Source organism: Tarenaya hassleriana, unplaced genomic scaffold (genome assembly GCF_000463585.1).
Source record: "Tarenaya hassleriana unplaced genomic scaffold, ASM46358v1 Cleome9, whole genome shotgun sequence".
NCBI classification, from domain to species: domain Eukaryota; kingdom Viridiplantae; phylum Streptophyta; class Magnoliopsida; order Brassicales; family Cleomaceae; genus Tarenaya; species Tarenaya hassleriana.
Window position 1 is genome coordinate 1,840,281 of NW_010971389.1, and position 19,993 is coordinate 1,860,273.

Sequence of the window (19,993 nt, forward strand, 5' to 3'; positions counted from 1 at the left end):
GGGCCGGAAAGGCTGACGGAATGTAAGGTAACCGCTGCGTTCTCCGGTACGTAGAGAGTTGGTACGCCATCCGACTTTGAGTGGCATAACTCCTCCCATGCATCTTTAAACACCTTTTCAATATATACATATATATATATATATATATATATTGTTATTATTTTCTCGCAAAATTCTAACACATATATATACTGGAATTAACGTAGAAAAAAATTAAAATTTAATTACTTGAGAATAATCAGCGGCTCCACTCTCATTCTTGTGCTTAATTTCCATGATATTTATAGTTCTACCATCTCCGGTTTGGAAATGATACGACGATGCAATTAGAAGAACGTAGAACTTCATCAAGCTGAAATCCTGCATATTAAAATATGACAAGAAATTATTTACATTTTAAAAAATAATAGAAAGGAGGAAAAAAAAAGAAAACAGAGGACCAAAGCGTCACCATTTTCATCTTCTTGGACTTGGAGAGGGATAATATATTATTCTGTATATCTATATATATATATATATATATATATATATAGCCAAAGTAAAAAATATTAATTAGATATCCAATTCATTAAATCATAACATATATGCACATTAATACATGGTAATGTCTTGGATATTGACTAGCATTCTGCGAGCATTGGAGTATCTTATTATATTTAACAATACATTGAAGGCGATATTTTACTTAAATAATTTGGTTGTTTTATCGCCTTAGGGTTTACTGATTATATAGTTATCTCATTTATAGAATTATGGAATGATTATGTCATGTTTGTTTTTAGATATATTTAATAATAAATAATCATATGTTTAGAAACTAAGTGAATGCGACATATAGAAGGAAACTTTATGATAGTAAAACACTTGAAAAGATTTTCTTAGTTTCATTTGATTCAAAAAGATTTTTTTCTCCCCTGTATAAGAATATATGAAACGAAAAAAGAAAGGAAAATAATGCATATATGTATACATGCATGCATTTGACTATATTACAAATACATACATTTAATTTAATTATTTTTTAAAATTGCATCCACTAAATTAAGTAGTAAATATTTAACATAAAATTTAATTAGTAATAAATTTTTATTTTATGGTAATATTTAGACTATATATACACGTGAAATAGATGGTATAAAGTGATATGAAATGATCATTATCCGATCTAACATTGAATAGAATAAAATCAAGAACGGTAAAGAATAATTTTTTTCTTTTACTTAAATAATTTACTCCATAATAAAATAAGTGTTATTATTCTTGGTCATTAAAATAAGACCTCAGTCAAACTTGACAAATACGTACGATTTATTTTTCTTTTCTTTTTCTTCAAAAATTAAAATTTATTGAGCTATATATATATATATATTCTATTTTCCATTTATCGTCACCTGTATATTTTATTATTGATCTCTCTCTACATATATAATGGTATATATTCTATGTGTTATTTTCTAATTGGATTAGTTATGTGGTTTTATTTAAGTTAGAGGTATCAGTGATTTAAAACGGATTGGCTCGGTCCGTTCCGCCCGAGCCAAATAAAAAATAAAAATATTAAAAAATTAAAAATAATATTTTTAAAAAAATTACTAAAAATAAAAAATTATTTTTAGTCTAATTCGTCACAAGGCAATTTGTAATTTCGTTGAACTAATTTGCGATGAATTCGATTCATAACAAGTTGGTTCGTTCAGTCTTTTTTTTTTTAAGTTCGATTTTTCTGTTAGACGTTACCAGATCTTTATAACAAACTACAGAGTACGGTCTTAACTTTTGTTCTGTTCTTCTGTTTCCTGGTTTTACTCGTATTCTGTTAAACTCGAGTGTATATGAATAAGGACGTAAGTCAATTTTCTCCCAAATATCTGAACTTAATATGGCATCAGAGATTATACTGCTTTCTTCTTTGTTTATCATCTATTGAGTTCTATCACCTTTTGTCCATTTTCTTTGTGTATTTGTCTGATAAGTGATCTCACCGATGGCAGGTGACGAATCTGAAATTATACCCATTTTGATATTATTACTTCGAATAGATAGTAATATATAATTTTTTTATAATAAAAATAACTAAAAATATGGAGAAATTAAAACTTTCTATGTACTACAATGGTCTCTCTAGTCCATTAGTGAAATATATATATATATATATATATATATATTTACCTGCAAAGAAACTTTTGTAAAGTTTTAGATGTAGAAGATTATATACATATTTAATTTATTTTCTAATTCAGTTATGGTTTCATTATTCGAATCGTATACAAAAAGTTAAAATAATCATGTTCTCCTTCTCCATATGGTGGTGGGTGATGATAAGTAGTGATAAAACCACAAGTGGTTCGTTCCATGGACATTTTTGCAATGTCGGGATGAGGAAAATGAAGGCATGGGCTTCCTCCTTGCTTGAGAAAACAAAAAATCCAATTACTAAAAAAAATCTCATATTTTATTTAGTCTTTACTATTTATTAAATCATAAAATTTTCGTATAGAATTTCACTTTTTACTAATTATCATTTTGCATATTATCAGTGGCTAACCTACCACAATTTTTTAAAATTACACCCACCAATATATATATAGATGCGCATGCGCGTAACTATATATGCACGTTGTGATAGACTAGTGATAGGAGAAACAAAATACTCCCTCCGTTTCAAAATATTTGTAGTTTTAGTTTATTTTCCATGTTTCAAAATATTTGTCATTCTACATTTCCAAGATAGTTTTTTACAATAGTTTCCAATTTTATCCCTCCCAAATTCCAATAAATTATTAGTGATAACATTATTTTTATCATTAAATAAGGTTATATGTGTCTTTTTCTCTATTTTCTTAAAAAATGTGAAAAATCCTAAAACTACAATTAATCTGAAACGGAGGGAGTACTAATTATTCACTATTTTTTTATAATCAGAAAATTTATCAAACCTTTAGTCTAATTAATCTTCTACAAGAATGATAAAATTTGGGGTGAATGTCCCTTCCCACAGCTAAATTTGACTACAGGATAATAACATATTTTGTATGTTTTTTTACAACTATCCCACCCAAAATTAGATTTCTTATTCACTCATCATCTTGCTATTTTGGGAGGATAATTAATATAAATAGAGATTACCAATGGTCGCCCACACAAGAACATAACTCATGAAGCATGTTTAATTAATTCTATGCTAATGAATAGTAAATTTATTTTCAGAATCATAAAAAAACAAAAAATATTTACGTTTACTATTAAATTTATTTATAATACGCGCCAGGTAGGGGTCGAACCTACGACTTTCTGCTTAGGAAACAGACGCTCTATCCACTGAGCTACAGGCGCTTCAGATAGAATTATATCTTATATGAATCATTTTCGGAGAAAGAAACCCAGATCAGCAGTGACAGAAAAAGATCACCACTTTGAGCTCCCTTTCCTTTTCAAGAATCCAGAAATCAAAAAGCAAAACGGGAAAGAGAGCGGAGCAGAGCCACTTGGTTTGAGACTGATTACAGTGCCGGAAAAAAAGTTCCTTTTCTTTCCTTTCCTTTTCGTTTTGGTGGAATACTAAGAGTTCCAGAAGAACCCCACCCCTAATCTAAATCTAGCCGAACCATGCCATTTCTAAGGTTTTTGTTTGGTTTTCTCCTGGGTTTCTTCAAAAACTGCTACTTTGGATCTCCTTCGTGATGTTTCCTTGAAAAAAAGAAACGAATTGCGTTGTATTGGTGCAGGATTGTTAGGCTGCTTCTTCCTGGGATTAGAGTTTTGCTCATAAGATCTCTCAGTTGGTTGTTGTAGATGCAGATTTTAAGCTATCTTCCCTCTTGGATCTCTGATCTAATTGCCTGTATGGGGTGAGTTATTAGTCTCTCTCGCTCTCGTTTTCTTTTTGGAGATTTTCCGTTTCCCTTTCTGGGGCTGTTTGGTTTGCTAGAAAGTACTGTAAAGGAACAGAAAGATTACTTCTTTTGGTTGGGATGATGAGATGAAAATTGGGGGAAAAGATGCTTTCTTTTCAGTGTTTGCTTGTTTTGGGTAGTGTCTAGGTTCTGTTATCATTAACTTGTCAAAATCTTGGCATTGATTTTAGTCGAAGATTTGTGGGTTATTCTCCATTTTTCTATGGGAAGCTTGAGAGATACTGTGTATAAACTCAACTTACCAATATGATTATACCTTGCTTGCATCTAATCAAACCGAATCTCTTTGTACTTAGTGTTTGCTTGTCCTGTGAGGAACCTCGGAGACATTCATGTCCTGTGCTTACTTTTCCTGTAGTTCTTCCCTTCTGGATTTGTCGTTACTCTCTTTTGAGATTCATTTCTTGGTGATTTAAGTCACAGAAATTATATTTGCCTTTGGTATATGTCAGATGCTGTAGGAAGCTATGCCTGCTTCTTGTTCATTCTTTCAATTCTTGGGGGCTATCTTTCGAGCTCTCCCTAGTTGGTTGATGGAATCTCTTACTACAAAGTGCAAAATCTCGTCAAAGTGAGCAAAACCAATCTGATTTTGGTTTAAACAAAAACAGTTTGATTTCTCTTCTGTCTTTATGGCGATGATTACGTCTTTTTTACTTACCAGTCTTTGGTTTGAAACTCCATCCTTAGTTCAGGAGCTGCATTCTTTAGTACTCTGAAGTCCTATTTAATCATGTTAATGAATTTGGGTGGACAGTTTGCTTGCATCTGTGTCTTATTTTCAAAAAAGTTTACAGCTTTCTCCTTATTGAGTTCATTATAAATTGCATTTGAGAATTTCATATTTGACGGGTCAGAGAAAGAGATGAACTGCTAATCGTTTCTTGTTTTCTCTTTCCCCATTCTCCATTGATGGTGCTTTCCATACAGAGCAGAGGTTGTTTTGGATGCTGTAACAAACCACCAACCCCTTCTGTCATAGCAGTAGACGAGCCATCAAAGGGGCTGAAAATCCAAGGACGGGTCGTGAAGAAAACCGGTTTTTCAGATGATTTTTGGAGCACGAGCACTTGCGAAATGGAAAACAGCACACTGCAATCACGAGGAAGCGTCTCCTCTATTAGCACTTTGAACCTTCCTCTCGATCCCCAAAGTAGCACGAGCAACAATCCAGAGTTTGTCAATCATGGTAACCGAGATAATCCAACCATATACTTGATATGATACATAAGTATTTTATATATCTGGGTGGGTAAATGTGTGTGTATATATACACACATCTACGCATCTCTCTCTCTCTATATATATATATTATGATTGATTTCCATATACTTCACCGGCTACATAGGATATAAGATCTAGATATACGCCAACAAACACCAATGCATGATTTCACATCTGCATGTAGACATGTATACGCTTAGATAAACATCCGAACAGAAGTGTATCCGTGCGAAACAAATGTCCAGATCACAATGTCGGGTGATGATTCGTATAGATTTCTGTTGTTCGATGTCTTTGCTTTGTGCTGAAACCTAAAATGAAGCAAGAACTCGCCATTTTTTCTCTCCCCTCGCAGGACTTATTCTGTGGAACCAAAGCAGACAGCAGTGGCTCTCTGGCAAGAACTCTCGGAAGCAGCCTCAAGTTCGAGAGCCTGCAATAAGGTGAAAACCCTTTCCGTGAATCTGCTTGTCGAGTTCACGTAAATCTCGTGCTTTATATGATCTGGTTTTGCATCATCGGAATCCAAAGGAAAAAATAATACAAGAGATAAAATCTTTAGTTGAACTCTGCTTGATGATACACTGTTAAAAAGATAAAAACATTGTTTATGGATCGATTTCTTGGCTTTACGGATGGGTTTTCGCAGTTGGAACACGACGTACGAGAGCTTATTGAGCACGAACAAGCCATTTCCACGGCGGATTCCTCTTCAGGTGAATGAATTTACGATTATTGCCTGTTCAAAGAATCCTCCTTTTCGTCTGGAGGGTTCTTCGTTCTTTGGTACTAATGTTGGATTCTTTGAACAGGAAATGGTACATTTTCTTGTGGATGTGTGGGAGCAAGAGGGCTTGTATGATTGAGATTCCTTTTACGCATTTCAATTTATTTTCCATTTTTATGATTTGTCTGTGGCCATTTCCTGTGTGCCTTTTATGGTCATATGTTGTCTGAAAATAAAAATAAACTCCTAGATTCCTTTAATTGCATTTTTTTTGTCTTAAATTTTCTTTTTCATTTCATTGAAGAAACTTTCGACCAAAATAATATAAAAATGTCATTGGAATGAAAAAAAATATGTGGTTTAATTTATAGTCTATACTAACGTGTATCCATACATATTTATCATCTGTGGTTGTTGCTGAATTTGTCCACGCGTATATTTTTTTTTTCAAGAGAAATTTTTAAAATGGTTGAAATTGCAATTCGCATTTTCGTTTTAGATTTATTTTTTTCGATATTTTTATTTTTATTTTTTAAGAACTAGAATAGAATATATCTGTTTTGTTTTTATATCAAATTTAATTAGATTCGATCATTAAAAAAAACGTTTTTCAAATAATTTCTAGATTATATGAATTGGGATACTATTATATACTATTCAAGTATTCACTAAATGCATTAAAATTTTACTTATTTGATTGAACCCAAATGAATACCTATAGCTCAACGCGTGTACAACTTGCACAATTTATGCATATTTTCTCGGAAATGGACCACCGGCTCGATAATCAAACAGGGTACATTAATAAATTAATTTATTGCAATTTGTCATAAAACAATCTTCCATGGCTGCATGCATGAACCTCATTTTGTGGATAATTAATTTATTTTATATACTTTAATTTAATTCTCCGCGCCTTGGTTAAGGCATTTGGAGATTAAAGTTGAGGAGGTAACTATTTTTTTATAATTTATTATTTTTTTATATTTTTATAATTTATTATTTTTACTATTCTTCTCTTTTTTTTTCCACGAAATCACCACCTAAGTTTTTTGAACCCTCGCCTAGGTTATATTTTCACGCTTTCTTGGTTATAAATTATATTTCTACCTTTTTCGAATTTTTGTAAGCGTAAATTTTAAATACGAATATCTTATATTTTCGAATTTTATTTAGATTCAATTTGAATTAGGTCTTTACTAAAAAATTAAAATACGTATTTTTAAATTTATATTTGGTCAAAGTTAATTTGAATTTGGTTAACTTAATATCAAATTTTATATTTAATTGGTTGGTATACTTAATATTTGGTTTAAATATAATTGTATTTTAAATTAATATAAAAATGTTTCAACAAATATATTCTTATTATTTTGTTGAAACGTTTTGGGTAACTTTTATCAAAGATAAAATGCAGTAGAAACTAGAAATACTAAGGAAGATAATTGTAAATCATAAAATAAGCTTTTAATACTTTTATATCCCTTGTACGCATTATCTGTTGCAGAAATAAGTTTTAAACTCTAACATGCTATTTCAATATAATAAATAAACAGGTTGAATGTAATATAAAGGATAATATAATAAATTTATTTGTTATTTAGACTATATGTATACAAATGAATATTTTTAAGGTATCATGTTTTAGTTACATTTATATTGATCTAAAATTAATAAAACCCTAATTCTAAAACCAATCTTAATTGTAAGTAAACGGAAACACAAATATCAATTTTAGAATTTTATACAATAATCTAAGCTGTAAAAATCAGTACAAGACTTGCAGTAAAATCCAATCTGGTATTAACATTTATTTCCATTTTTTTTGTCCCCAACAAAATCCGAAACTGTTTTTTATCTCTAAATTTCGGATAACAACTTCTTATCAAATGAAATTAATTCATGATTTTTCTTTATCTTTATCGTATATAAATATATGTATGTATGTATTACACGTAGTACATGTTTTATATTTTTCTTCTTCTTTAAATTTACATTGATTCAAAGTGGGAAAAAGTGTAGTTTACAATTTTATAAAAAGGGAAAGGAATCAAGTTGATTAAGGAGTGAATTAAGCTGGCACTAATTGTAATTAGCTGCCCACGTGGCGTCTCACAAGTGGTGTGAGTTGGAAATCTCGGAGGATTAATAATTTATTACCCAACTTGGCCCGTTGGAAAATGTTGGCTCTCTTGGCTCCGATTTACCAAAAACTCCAATTTTTAAAAGTACAAATTTTACTAAAACAAAACATCATCCCCAAATAAAATTTGATAATTAACACATCCGAGTAGAATACTTTCGATTTTTTCATATAGTTTTATCGATTATGTAACCCTAATATGTTTTAATGCAAATAAAATACCACATTTTGGAAATTGTTTTTAAGTTTAAATTTCTTTTATCTAGTCCAAGAACAACTTTTTTTCCCTCTTATTGCTATGTTTTTTCTTTTGCATTTTATATTTTTGGTTATAGCAACATACAAATATTTTGTTTTACAGAACATTGTAGATATATTCTTATAAATTTGTTTTTATGATATTCGGATTTATAATTTAGTTTATCTACTTTTAAGTACAATTTTTTATTTTAAGTTTAGAGATATTTTTGGTCATATGTTTATTTAATTTTGTTGCTATGGTGGTTCTTTCCGGGGGGAAAGGTAAAAACAATGTTTGTTTTTTCCTTAACGAAAAAGTAAATGGGTAGAGAGCAGAGATATCCCAGAAACCAAACAACCCCAATTCATAAACCGACAACCAAACAAGCCCCTCAGCTTGGCCCAAACTCAACCCCAAAGGGGAATTCGGTATCTTCTGGCATTGGAATAACAGAGTAATAAATAAATAATCAGATATATTTTAAATAATAAAAGAAAAAATCCACGTTCTTTGCGCAAATACATTGCATGTGGATTCCGAGTGCGTGTATAAAGGGCATATCTTGACCTCATACTGACCCTTCATTCATTCCAATTCTCTCTCTCTCCTCTCTCTTTCCTCTTTCTCTCTCCTTTTTTTTTGCCCTATCTGATAGGGTTTCCTCGCTCTCCTCGTCCCCATGATCTTTGATCTTCATGTTCCTCACTTTCGGTGATCTCAACGAAGCAGCTTTGATCGTCTTCTTCTTCGTTTTCCTCGGATCTTTCTTTTTTGCTCCCTTCCAGGGGTTTTTGCTTGAGGAATCAATCGGTTTCTGTTTCCCCCGGAGTTCTGAGCTTCAACCATGTCTGAGATCTTCAGCTTCGCTGGTATGTTCCTGAACTCATCCTGTTTCTTTTGATTTCGATTTGGAAGTTAGTGGATCGGCTGTTTTTTGTTTGATCCCCGTGGTTTGCATGTGGTCTCTGTGGGAAAAAAAGATGAAATAGTTTGGGGTGGGGGGTGGCCATCTTGAGCTTTGGTTCAGGAAATATGATTGATTAGCTGGAATCTGAGGTTACCGGGTTGGATAGTTTTTGACAAGCTAGGGTTATAGAATCGTTTTTGCTACGTGGGTCGCTTGATCACTCCTTGTGGGGTTTACAAAGCATTAAAGATATATAGATCTCTATGTGATAGTTTTCTGGGCTTTATGGAGCTAAATCGAATTATTAGAAAGAATACAGGTCTTGGATCTATTATGTTCTGTGATGGTGGTTGGTAAGAGATGCACTGTGGATTGTCGTGGGGTCGGTGACTCGGTGGATCCATGATTCGTGGGTTATTATTTGGAGCCTGTTCTTGTTTGCTGCTTCACATCATCTCCGTTGATGTGATGATTTTTCTCGTATGATTTCATGTTTTGCACGAGAGTGCGCAATACAGATCTTTCTGACGTTTGTTGTTTCCATCTTTGTATAGGTGAAAGTGATTTTTGCCCTCGTGGTTCGATATACCCAAACCCCAAGGAGACTAGCCTTTTGCTATCGCTTGGCAGTCTCGTCGATGTTTATTTCCCGCCTCGCAAGAAGTCACGTGTCAGTGCACCCTTGGTTGCCAGGGCGTTCGAGCAAGAGCCAGTTTCTATCGATGTGCTGCCCGATGAGTGCCTTTTCGAGATCTTCCGGCGGATGCCTGGGGCCCAAGAGAGGTGTGCCTGTGCTTCGGTTTCGAAGCGTTGGCTCAATCTTCTGAGCAGCATCCATCAAGATGAGCTGGAAGTTATCAGCAACAAAGTCAAGGACGGGGCTTCCAAGGGAGATGGTGAAGATGATGTTGAGTCCAATGGATACCTGTCCAGGAGCTTAGAAGGGAAGAAAGCAACCGATGTCAGACTAGCTGCGATAGCTGTTGGAACCACTGGCCGTGGGGGACTCGGCAAGCTTTCTATCTGTGGTAACAATTCTGCCAGCAGGGTTTCAGATCTTGGCCTAAGGGCAATTGGACGTGGCTGCCCTTCTCTGAGAGTTCTCTCCTTGTGGAATCTGTCTACCATCAGTGACAATGGTCTCTTGGAGATTGCCAAGGGTTGCTCCCAACTCGAGAAGCTTGACTTGTGCCGTTGCCCTACGGTCACTGACAAGGCTTTGGTCGCGATTGCAAAGTGCTGTCCGAACATGAGCGAGCTGTCAATCGAGTCATGTTCAAGTATTGGAAACGAATGCCTTCAAGCTGTAGCACAATTCTGCCCCAAACTAAAGTCAGTCTCGATCAAGAACTGCCCTCTTGTCAGGGATCAAGGAATCGTATCCCTGCTGTCAAAGGCCACCTATTCCTTGATGAAACTAAAGCTTCAGATGTTGAAAATCACTGATGTGTCTCTTGCTGTTGTTGGTCACTACGGCATCTCGGTCGCCGATCTTGTGCTCTCTGGATTGCCTAATGTGAGCGAGAAAGGGTTCTGGGTCATGGGTAATGGTGTCGGTCTACAAAAATTGAATTCATTAACCGTCACATCCTGTCCGGGATTAACTGACATGAGTCTTGAAGCTGTTGGGAAGGGCAGTCCTAACCTGAAGAAGTTGTTCCTGAGTAAATGCCCGTTGTTATCTGACAATGGATTAGTCTCTTTTGCCAAATCTTCATCGTCAGTGGAGAGCCTCCAACTTGAAGAGTGCCACAGGGTTACCCAATTTGGGTTTTTTGGTTCCCTTTTGTACTGTGGTGCGAAGCTGAGGGCTTTCTCACTAGCCAACTGTTTGGGCATTAGAGATCTCACCACAGGATTGCCCGTGTCATCACCTTGCAACACCCTGCGCTCGTTATCTATCCGCAACTGCCCGGGCTTTGGTGATGCCAACCTGGCTGCCCTGGGGAAGCTTTGCCCTCGCCTTCAGGATGTTGTCTTCTGTGGACTCAATGGGATCACAGATTCTGGGCTTCTGCAACTAGTCCAGACCTCCCAGCTTAGTCTTGTGAAGGTCAACCTCAGCGGTTGTTCCAATTTGACCGACAGAGTGGTCTCTGCCATCTCTGTTCAGAGCGATTGGACTCTCGAAGCCTTGAACCTCGAGGGATGCACCAAGATCACGGATGCCAGCCTGATCTCAATTGCTGAAAACTGCCAGATCCTCAGTGACTTGGACGTGTCAAACTGTGCTGTGACTGATTTTGGGGTCCAAGGCCTGGCTTCCTCCAACAAGCTCAGTCTTCAGATCCTTTCCTTATCGGGTTGCTCTATGGTCACTGACAAGAGCATGCCTGCCCTCGGGAAGTTGGGTAGAACCCTTTTGGGATTGAACGTCCAGAATTGCCAATCAATCTCCACTGCCAACGTGGACCTCCTGATCGAGCAGCTTTGGAGGTGTGACATCCTCTACTGATTCGATCAACGAGGTAGAAAAACTAAACTGGGATCCACCAAGCTAGCTACTAATTGGGGTTCCCTGTCAAAGTATGGCTCGAAGGTTTGCTATGCAGGTTCTCTCTTCCAGTATTTGTCCAGTTTCGGTTTCTCGGTATGTTATGTCTTTTTTCAGGCTGTGTGGTCTATGCCTTTCCTCACTCGGCTCAGCACCTGGTTCCTTTTTCCAAGTAGGCATTATGGCCTCCGATTTTTTGCAGGGTTTCCGATAAGGTACTCTGTTTTGTTTCCCCATCGGTTAGGCCATGGTGTCCTTGAGAATACGGTTACCGGGTTCTGAGGCCTTATCTCTGTGTCGGTGGTCTATGTCTAGTCTAGAATTCTAGTTTGTGTCGGGTCAGTTTTTGCTCGAAGGGTTTTGCGTTTATGCTTATGAGTCGAAGGAACGTTGTTTCGGTTATCGTCCGTCTTTGCGGTTCATAGATCGGAAAATGGCATCTTTGGTTGGTTCGGAGGCTTAGCTTTGGCTGTTTTTTCGTGGCAAAAGTCCATCAGATCTCGTAGAGAACTGTCTGGCTTTTTGCTGCGACAACTCTTTTCTGTCTTTGAGGAGTTGTTTTTTTTTGTTGGTCAAGTTTTTGCCAAAGCCCTCTTGTTTTTTTTAACCAGAGGCTATGTAATGATCTGATAAACCGGAAACAGATGTGTAGTAATGCCCTTTTGGGATGTTGAGTGAGTTTTACTATGCTATTATTGTTATTCAAATGAGAGGTGTTCCTTAAAGTGGGGACAATGTTGTTAATAATGTCGGAAGTGGCTTTGGATGGGATCTCTCTCTCTCTCTCTCTCTCTCTCTCTCTCTCTCTCTCTCGTTGACCGTAAGAAACTCGATTAGTCTCTTTGCACTCTCGGGGATTTGGTACCTTCCACTTCCAGACCGCCGAGTAGTGTGGTATTTTTTAAGTAAACGATACGGAACCCTTCGAGAAGACGCGTTTTCGTATTGGCGACTTTTATTTGAATCTGACTAGGCACTGCCTCTCTTCGTCAACCCTTGGAGATAACTTTGATAAATTTGCAAGCAAATTTGGTATGAGCAGGAATCGGAAAAATGCCCGTTTCAGATTAATTCCTGGCGATCCTTCCTAACTTTGGATACAATCACTTAGTTTTTTCATAAATTATTTTTTTGACCAATTGAAATTCGATTAAAAGGTCGAAAATAATATTTTGCAACCAAAAATGCCATGTCCCAATGTGGAATGCAACTCTAAAAAATTCTGCACATTTAGCCCTTGAAACATTACGTTTGTTTATAGAACACTAGTGGATATCTACACAAAAAAGGTTCATGTGTATAAATAATTAACATTACTAATGTGTATTTCTTTTTTGTTTTGGTATTTCCGATATTTTGTTTATTGGATTTGTCTTGGACTTTCTTTCGCGCTATAATTTTCATCCTATACAAATATATTCATATACGTTTAGAATATTTTTTTTCTTTATTTTCCCTCTATCATACGGCAAGGTAAAGAATACAGGGAAAAACATTAGACGGATTTCAGCAGCACATATTCGCTTCAATTTTTTTTAAAATTTTTTGTTTCAATTTTGAAAAATTACATATATTGAATTGTTGTATGAAAAATCAGTTTAAGTTATGTTCGAATTGGAAAAAAGACATTCAATTTCTAAAATGGCTTTAATTTGGATCGACTATTAATTCAATATTATTTGAAACAAAATTATATCAGATTCGATGATTTTCATACCACCGAATTTCAAAAATACAGGTTTTACCATATTGAATCGCTTATAAATAAATGCATTGCTAAATCTCAGTAAAAAAAGTGACGAGTTTCCCAAAATATAAAAACCAAAAGAGAATGACAATAAAATAAAATAAAAATGTGGTCCAAGAGAGTTTCTTCAACAAAACCTAATACATATATAATAATGTCTCAAACAGCACAGAAAGCTCACAGAATCTCTGAAATTCATCTTTGAAGAATAAAAAGCATAAATAGAAGGGGAAAAAGAGGATCTTTCATCAAACAACATAATTTAAGCATTATAAAACCAAACGTTGTGCAAAAACACCACTGAAAGCTTTGCTTACTAAAAAAAGAAACGAGAAGAAAATATATGTAGTAGATGAGCAACAAATCTGCGGAAGCAAACGCACAAAGCATGAACAAAAAGGCACAACCTGCATACAAACTTCATGCCCGGATTCTCTTTCGAGTTCTTCTTCTCCATCTTCTGACCATTTCATCGATATGGTCCGTGTTTTTTTTTCAAGCTCCTTAATTTATGCAAGAACGAGGTTCAGAGATTTAGAGGGTGGTGATCGTACCACGGAGAGTTTAATGCTCGACCGGAACATGTTCCAATGCCATGGGAGATTCAGCTTTGTCTTCTTCCCTTGTACTTTGATCACGCGCATCTTGGTGAGCATTGGATGTCTCGGCTGTAGGAGCTTGGTCTTGGTTGGTGGAATCTTCATCTTTCTCAGGTTTTGTCTTTTCGGGTTTTGCTTTCATCGAGTCTGCGCCAGCTTTGGCCAGTGGTAAGGCTTTTCCCTCGTTCTTCCCGTTGGACAAACCTGCTTTCTGAGAGGGCAACCTGGGGAGGGACCGGCGCAAATGTGGCTTCTTGGAATCAACTGGGAGAGTTTCCTTTGCCCCCAGGCTAATTTTGGAACCCTTCTCATCTAGACTCAGCCTACCGATACGAGGGGTTTGCTCAGTGGATTCTTCAGAATCCGCTACAGACACAATCTTCTTCCTCCCAAGTTTTGGAGATTTGGGTCTCGTCGGTGGTATCTGCTTACAAGTTAAATTTACACAAAAAGTGTGTGTATATATACAGCTTAAACTTGAATACGATGTGATAGATGTTACAGTAACAGAGAAATACCTTCTTTAACTCAACTTTTGGTGGCTGAGGTTCTTGGTAGAAGCTAGGCATCGGCGTCGCTTTGAAGTTCAAACTCTTCCTTAGCATCTTAATCTCAGCTTCTTGTGTTTCCTACGAGGAAAACCGAGGATTTCAACCAAAGAAGAACAGATAGAGCACCAAAACATCCTGACAAACAAGAGAACACAGAACACAACCTTGGACTTAGCTTGCATGTCATTCTTTTCCAGTTCTTTTGCGTGAATCTTTTCTTCCAACTTAGTGTAGAACTGCAGAACATGACAATGATATATGAAATTTATTTGATTGTGTATGTGGAGGACAAATGTGGGGAGCAAAATCAAACCTCTCTTCTTTTCTCAGCCCGTTGGTCACATTTGAAACTGAACCCATAATTTGGAAGGGCACCAACTCTGCGAGATTTGCCATCTTCTGCTTTTGGACTTCTAAAAAGGCCAATCAAGTTTTAAACTTTTTTTTAAAAAAAGGGTTAAAAATTGAGAAACAATAGTGAAAGAAGAAAGGCTACAGCTTGCACAATTCACACATTAAATAAGACAGAAAACATAAAGAAAGGTAAAATTGATACTTAGAAGACTCAGAATCCCCTTCGGATGTGTCATGGGATTGTTTCTTCAGAGGCTTCAGTTCAGTCTTTTCCCTGCATCACGGAGATAAAAGAACTCTTCAGTTTCAAAAAGTAGAAGAAATAATGAATGAATGACACACATAGGAGTTGTGAAACCAAAATCGGGGTGGAAAATATTTTGGCTCTTCGTATTGAGCCTATGTGAAATCTAAAGACTTCAAAGAAGTTTCGAAGAAGGTCCCCACCCGGCAGCTTCAGTTGGTTCTGTGTCATGCTGTCCATGCTGATGTGAGAAAGAAGAAATCATAAACACTATCAGTTCAAGAAATCCAAGGCGTCTACAAAAGCAAAATCAATACAAAAAGGGAACAAGATTATTATAACTCAAGGCAGCCTAAAGGCCAATGGTGAGAGGCGTCACCTTCATGACACGAGCCTGCCTATCGTTAAAGGATTTGCTCTTAAGAGACTTTGCCGTATGTGCAGTAGGGCCATTTGATGCAGCCACCTTGGCCTCTGCATTTTTCTCATTGCTGTCCTTCTTCTTAACTGAGACCGATGATGCATTCTTGCCAGCAGAGGACTTCTCACCCTTGACCTTTCCTTGAGCCTTTTTCGCTCTAGAATGCTTTGGATCATTCACATTTTCAACTTGTGTGCCCTACAATGGAAAGGGTAAGCTATTGTGTTAGTCACAAGAGTTTGTCTACCAGGAGAAGCAAAATGAGCTTTCCTAGGTCACCAACCATGGTTGCTTTTTTAATGTTCTGGCTGCCACCCAAATTGGCAAGACTTCCTGAATCCTCGTTCCGAATTTCAGATTCGGACTCCAAGATTTCTCCAGTAGTCCCATTTAACCAATTGGAGACAACCCCGTTTTCGGCTGCAGCTGGAGCTTCATTGGCTACACTGCCATTCTCAAGGGCAGATTCTGTCCCATCCACAGCGATGATGTTTTTGGAGTCCATGATGAACACTACAAACACAAACAAAGGGATTATCACTTGCCATGAGTGATGGCCAAACATCAATCAAGATTCAGCAAACACTAGGATTTAACCACACTTAAAAGAAGGCATCTACGTATAGTTAGATCAATCTATATACAACAGGCATTTTTCTCCACAGAACCAGGGCTCTTATACTACGCAATCAGATGTTTCTCGCCAAGTGAATGATGAATCGAGGGAAACTTTCTACAAATCCAGCAATGTCTACTCACTAATCTACCCATCAACATCTATATCCTGGTCGAATCGATCTACGGTAAACCGAAACAACCCAAATAGGAAAAACGCTGTTCCTCGTCACTGAAAACCGAACAAACCCAAATCTCATTCCGAGAAAGAAGCAAATCTAATTCAAAAAACCCCAAATCTCATTTCTCCACCAGTGTAGTAGTGAGCCCAGTGAATCAAGTACAAAACCAATCAATCACTGGCAGCTCCACTTCGATCTACCGGCCACCAAAACCATGCAACCAAAAGCAGGCAGGCACACAAGCTACTCAGATTCCAAAAATTTTCCGCCATTTCCTCTCTAGTTTTCTCGGCAACCAAACAAGGAAAGCAAGAGAAAACCAGACAAAAAAAAAAAACAAGAAACACCATAAACGCGGCATCTCCCTCACCTAACACCGTCCCGAACAAATCAAACGCCCATTGAAGCAGAAATCGGAGGAATCGGGGAAGACGCGGAGGATTTAGCCTCAAAGATTATGTTTTGGTGAACAGAAGAGGAAAAATCTAAAAAGGATCTGTTTTAATAAAATCACATTTACTAATTGTTACAGTGGCTGTTCGAAATACAGTGCCACGTCATCAGGCAATCTCCGACGCTATGCTTCTATGGTTATAGGCGGTTTTTTGTTTTTAATCGTGGGATTAAGGAGCGGTTAATTACTTTTTAACTGTAAGCAATTCTTGAATAGCATTAAAACACAGTAATTAATTTCAGCTAATTTTCTCCGGTAAATTTTTGTAGGCATATAGTAATTATGAATATTTTGAGATTAACTGAATCTATTATCTGAAATATTCATATATCGAGAAAACAGTTGTTGTTTTTTTGTTTCTTTTTCTTTTGCCTAAATCATAATAATTGTTGTGAAAAGGTTAAAAAAGAAAATAATGTAACGTATAAATGAAAGAAAATTTTCTTGTACCAAAATTTTTAAAAAAACTTGAACATGAGAAGTTGCTAGAAATTATGCTACTTTTTTTTTTCTATTATGAAGCCTAGATTTCGTTGTTTTTAGATATTTAAAAAAATAAATCTCATATGAATATTTCAAATATTGTTTTGATTTTAATTTAGTCATTTTTAAATAATTTTGAATATTAAATTTTAAAAAAATTATTTAAAATTTTCATTTAATTTAAACTGCTGACTGCACATAAAATTTTTATTTTAAAAAATATTTATCTTCCATCATGTTCAGTTTATATTGAACATGCAATATTTACAATTTTAGTGGACATTTTTGTTAGGTTGATTTCAGTTTCCATATATAAAACAATGTAAATTTAAAAAAAAAATAAAGATTACTGACATGCAAAAAAAATTACTAACGGATATGCAAAGTATCCAAGTATATATTGGAACAAGACAAGCATTGCTCAGAAAGCCCATGTGATATCTGTTTTGGTCTGTGACTTTAGAACTTTTAATTTTCCAAGGCTACAAATATATAATTTTACATTCTAATATATATATATATATATATATATATATATATATGTTTTAGATAAAATTTGAAAGAAGAAAAAAAAAAGAGGAAAATGGTAAATGTGTAGTTTCGTTTTGGTAAGTCATATGTCATCAAAGTGGCAATGAGAGATTCAATTGCCACCTTATAAGGACTTCATTTAATAAGTTGAAAACTTTTGAGATTTATGGTTAATGTACATCCATCAATCATATTATCATCCCATGTTTTTTATTTTTTGTAAAAACAAATGATTGAAAATGAGATTTCCCCATTGTCTTATATATTCTCTCTCTTATTTTATTTTTTTCAATTCTAGACCACTATGTATGTCTACATTATTATTCTTTGTTTGGATTGTTTGGTGCGTGTACATATATATATATATATATATATATATATATATTACTCTTAAACAGTATGTGTGTATATATATATATAGAATGTAATTAAAAATATAGAAATAAACTAACAGCCTAAAAATCACGATTTTTTTTAATAAAAAAATTCCATATAAAATTGCGAACTTTATTACTTTTATATAAAATCATGAGTTTTATAAATCTTATCATATTTCCACATATCTACTAATTTTATAAATTTTTAAATTTTTTTATAAAATCGTGAACTTGTAAATTTTACAGAAATACCACAAGATAAAAAAAATCATAACTTTATATAGAAATTACATCACATATCAAAAATTTTATATGGAATTATTTTGAAAATTCATCATTTTTAGGATATTTTTTCCAAAACAAATATTTATATATTTCCGCTTTTTTTTTTTTTGCGTTGATAGTGTTACATCAATAATATTGGTGTGTGTATGTGTGTGTATATATGTATATGATATGAGTGTAGTAGATGGATGTGTATGGTTTGTGCTTGGCGAGTTGCGCGGAACGTTGAAAACGTGCAGTAGATAAAAATTATTTTACAAAACCGGATAAGAATAGGATTATAGAATCTAAATACCCGATTAAACTTCTAATTAAATAGACGATATATATATATCACTGAACACGGAAACATAATATTCCAGTATCAGGAAACATCTGTTTCATATATTTTTATTCAATATAATTCTACGTGTTAATTAACACGATTTACTGTTTTACTGATCCAATAATTATGTTACTGATCAGAAATTGAGTAATGATAATCTAAACCCGTGAAACCTTGTTGGGTGTTACTACTAACCATGTTGAAAAGACACAAATTTGTAAGTTGGTCGAATAACATTAAAATCCTGCAAATATTTTATTTCATAAGCAAAATTAACGGAAAACTAACCATATATCCGTGTAAAAATTAAAATTAAAATGCTGCTAATTAAGTAGTGTATTTAAGAGAATATATATATATATATATATATATATATATATTAAAAGATGGCCTTATAAGGGCGGTGCGTCTAAATAAACAGGGGATTCTAAAACAATATTAATCCTTAGTTTAGTCAAGGAGCTCTTTATTATCTTAAAATTTTCATTTCTCCCCTCAAGTTGTTAAATTTCATAAAATAATATTGATTTTTATGAAAAATAATAACTAAAAAAACAATATATGGGAAACAAATAATCTATATATGAAAACTAAATAGAAAACACTTAATAGTTTAATTATGTGACCGACGGTATTGTAGGACTAGCTATATATGTGGATATTAAGTGTTTACTGTTTAGTTTTCATTTATAGATTAAGGATTGGAGGAACAAATATGCCAATGCCGACGATAAATTTAGATCGTTTGGTGTCAATAAATAGTTTTATCTATTTTTTATACGAATGACTTAGAAAGTTAATAAAGTAAAATACATAAAATAAATAATAAAAAATATATTGAAGCCATTTTTATTCTTTTATATATATATATATATATATATATATGAACTCACTTTGGATACATACAAAAGCATGTGGTAGGTCAAGTCTTTAATCAAATGACAACTATTTGACTATATAGCCAAACAAAAGGTTTTGTTTACATTTTATTACAAAAAAAAAACAATTATTGCAAAAATAATGGAATTCTCTCTCTTTCTAGATTAATTAGCATATTATTTGAATTGCATGGTTGTTATAAATAATCGGATTTCATAACATTCGGGAGTATCTCGATTAATGAGAGCTATCTCTTAAATCGATAATTAATCCTTACCATAACCATCAATCATTTT

At 34.5% G+C, this 19,993-nt stretch overlaps 3 protein-coding genes, 1 long non-coding RNA gene and 1 other non-coding gene across 8 annotated transcripts; 2 read left to right on the forward strand and 3 right to left on the reverse strand.

The window, feature by feature from the left end:
• Positions 1–18: 18 nt before the first annotated feature.
• LOC109116248 lies at positions 19–480 on the reverse strand. Its single transcript, XR_002023757.1, has 3 exons — positions 452–480; positions 229–360; positions 19–113 (listed from the first exon to the last, which is right to left on the reverse strand). It is a non-coding gene; the product is annotated as an uncharacterized LOC109116248 (long non-coding RNA).
• Positions 481–3,260: 2,780 nt separating this feature from the next.
• TRNAR-CCU lies at positions 3,261–3,333 on the reverse strand. Its single transcript has one exon. It is a non-coding gene; the product is annotated as a tRNA-Arg (tRNA).
• Positions 3,334–3,422: 89 nt separating this feature from the next.
• LOC104803836 lies at positions 3,423–6,146 on the forward strand. 3 transcript variants are annotated; one of them, XM_010527910.2, is made up of 7 exons: positions 3,423–3,620; positions 3,700–3,848; positions 4,367–4,485; positions 4,850–5,103; positions 5,494–5,581; positions 5,788–5,854; positions 5,951–6,146. In XM_010527910.2, the coding sequence occupies exons 3-7, from the start codon at positions 4,382–4,384 to the stop codon at positions 6,002–6,004; spliced, it is 567 nt and encodes a 188-aa protein (XP_010526212.1). In that variant the 5' UTR covers positions 3,423–3,620; positions 3,700–3,848; positions 4,367–4,381; the 3' UTR covers positions 6,005–6,146. The 3 variants fall into 3 exon arrangements, with proteins under 3 accessions (XP_010526212.1, XP_010526211.1, XP_010526213.1); XM_010527909.2 differs by having other exon boundaries at positions 3,726–3,848; XM_010527911.1 differs by lacking the exon at positions 4,367–4,485 and having other exon boundaries at positions 3,428–3,620; positions 3,726–3,848.
• A 2,688-nt stretch (positions 6,147–8,834) lies between these two features.
• On the forward strand, positions 8,835–12,375 carry LOC104803838 (EIN3-binding F-box protein 1-like). Its single transcript, XM_010527912.1, has 2 exons — positions 8,835–9,118; positions 9,711–12,375. Exons 1-2 carry the CDS (start codon positions 9,094–9,096, stop codon positions 11,609–11,611), a joined length of 1,926 nt encoding a protein of 641 aa, XP_010526214.1. The 5' UTR covers positions 8,835–9,093; the 3' UTR covers positions 11,612–12,375.
• A 1,250-nt stretch (positions 12,376–13,625) lies between these two features.
• Positions 13,626–16,842, reverse strand: LOC104803839 (protein WVD2-like 5). Of its 2 annotated transcripts, none has more exons than XM_010527915.2 (9): positions 16,734–16,842; positions 15,850–16,079; positions 15,525–15,764; positions 15,349–15,386; positions 15,104–15,175; positions 14,861–14,957; positions 14,712–14,783; positions 14,515–14,625; positions 13,626–14,420 (listed from the first exon to the last, which is right to left on the reverse strand). In XM_010527915.2, exons 2-9 carry the CDS (start codon positions 16,069–16,071, stop codon positions 13,962–13,964), a joined length of 1,311 nt encoding a protein of 436 aa, XP_010526217.1. In that variant the 5' UTR covers positions 16,072–16,079; positions 16,734–16,842; the 3' UTR covers positions 13,626–13,961. The 2 variants fall into 2 exon arrangements, with proteins under 2 accessions (XP_010526217.1, XP_010526215.1); XM_010527913.2 differs by having other exon boundaries at positions 14,861–14,960.
• Positions 16,843–19,993: the final 3,151 nt, after the last annotated feature.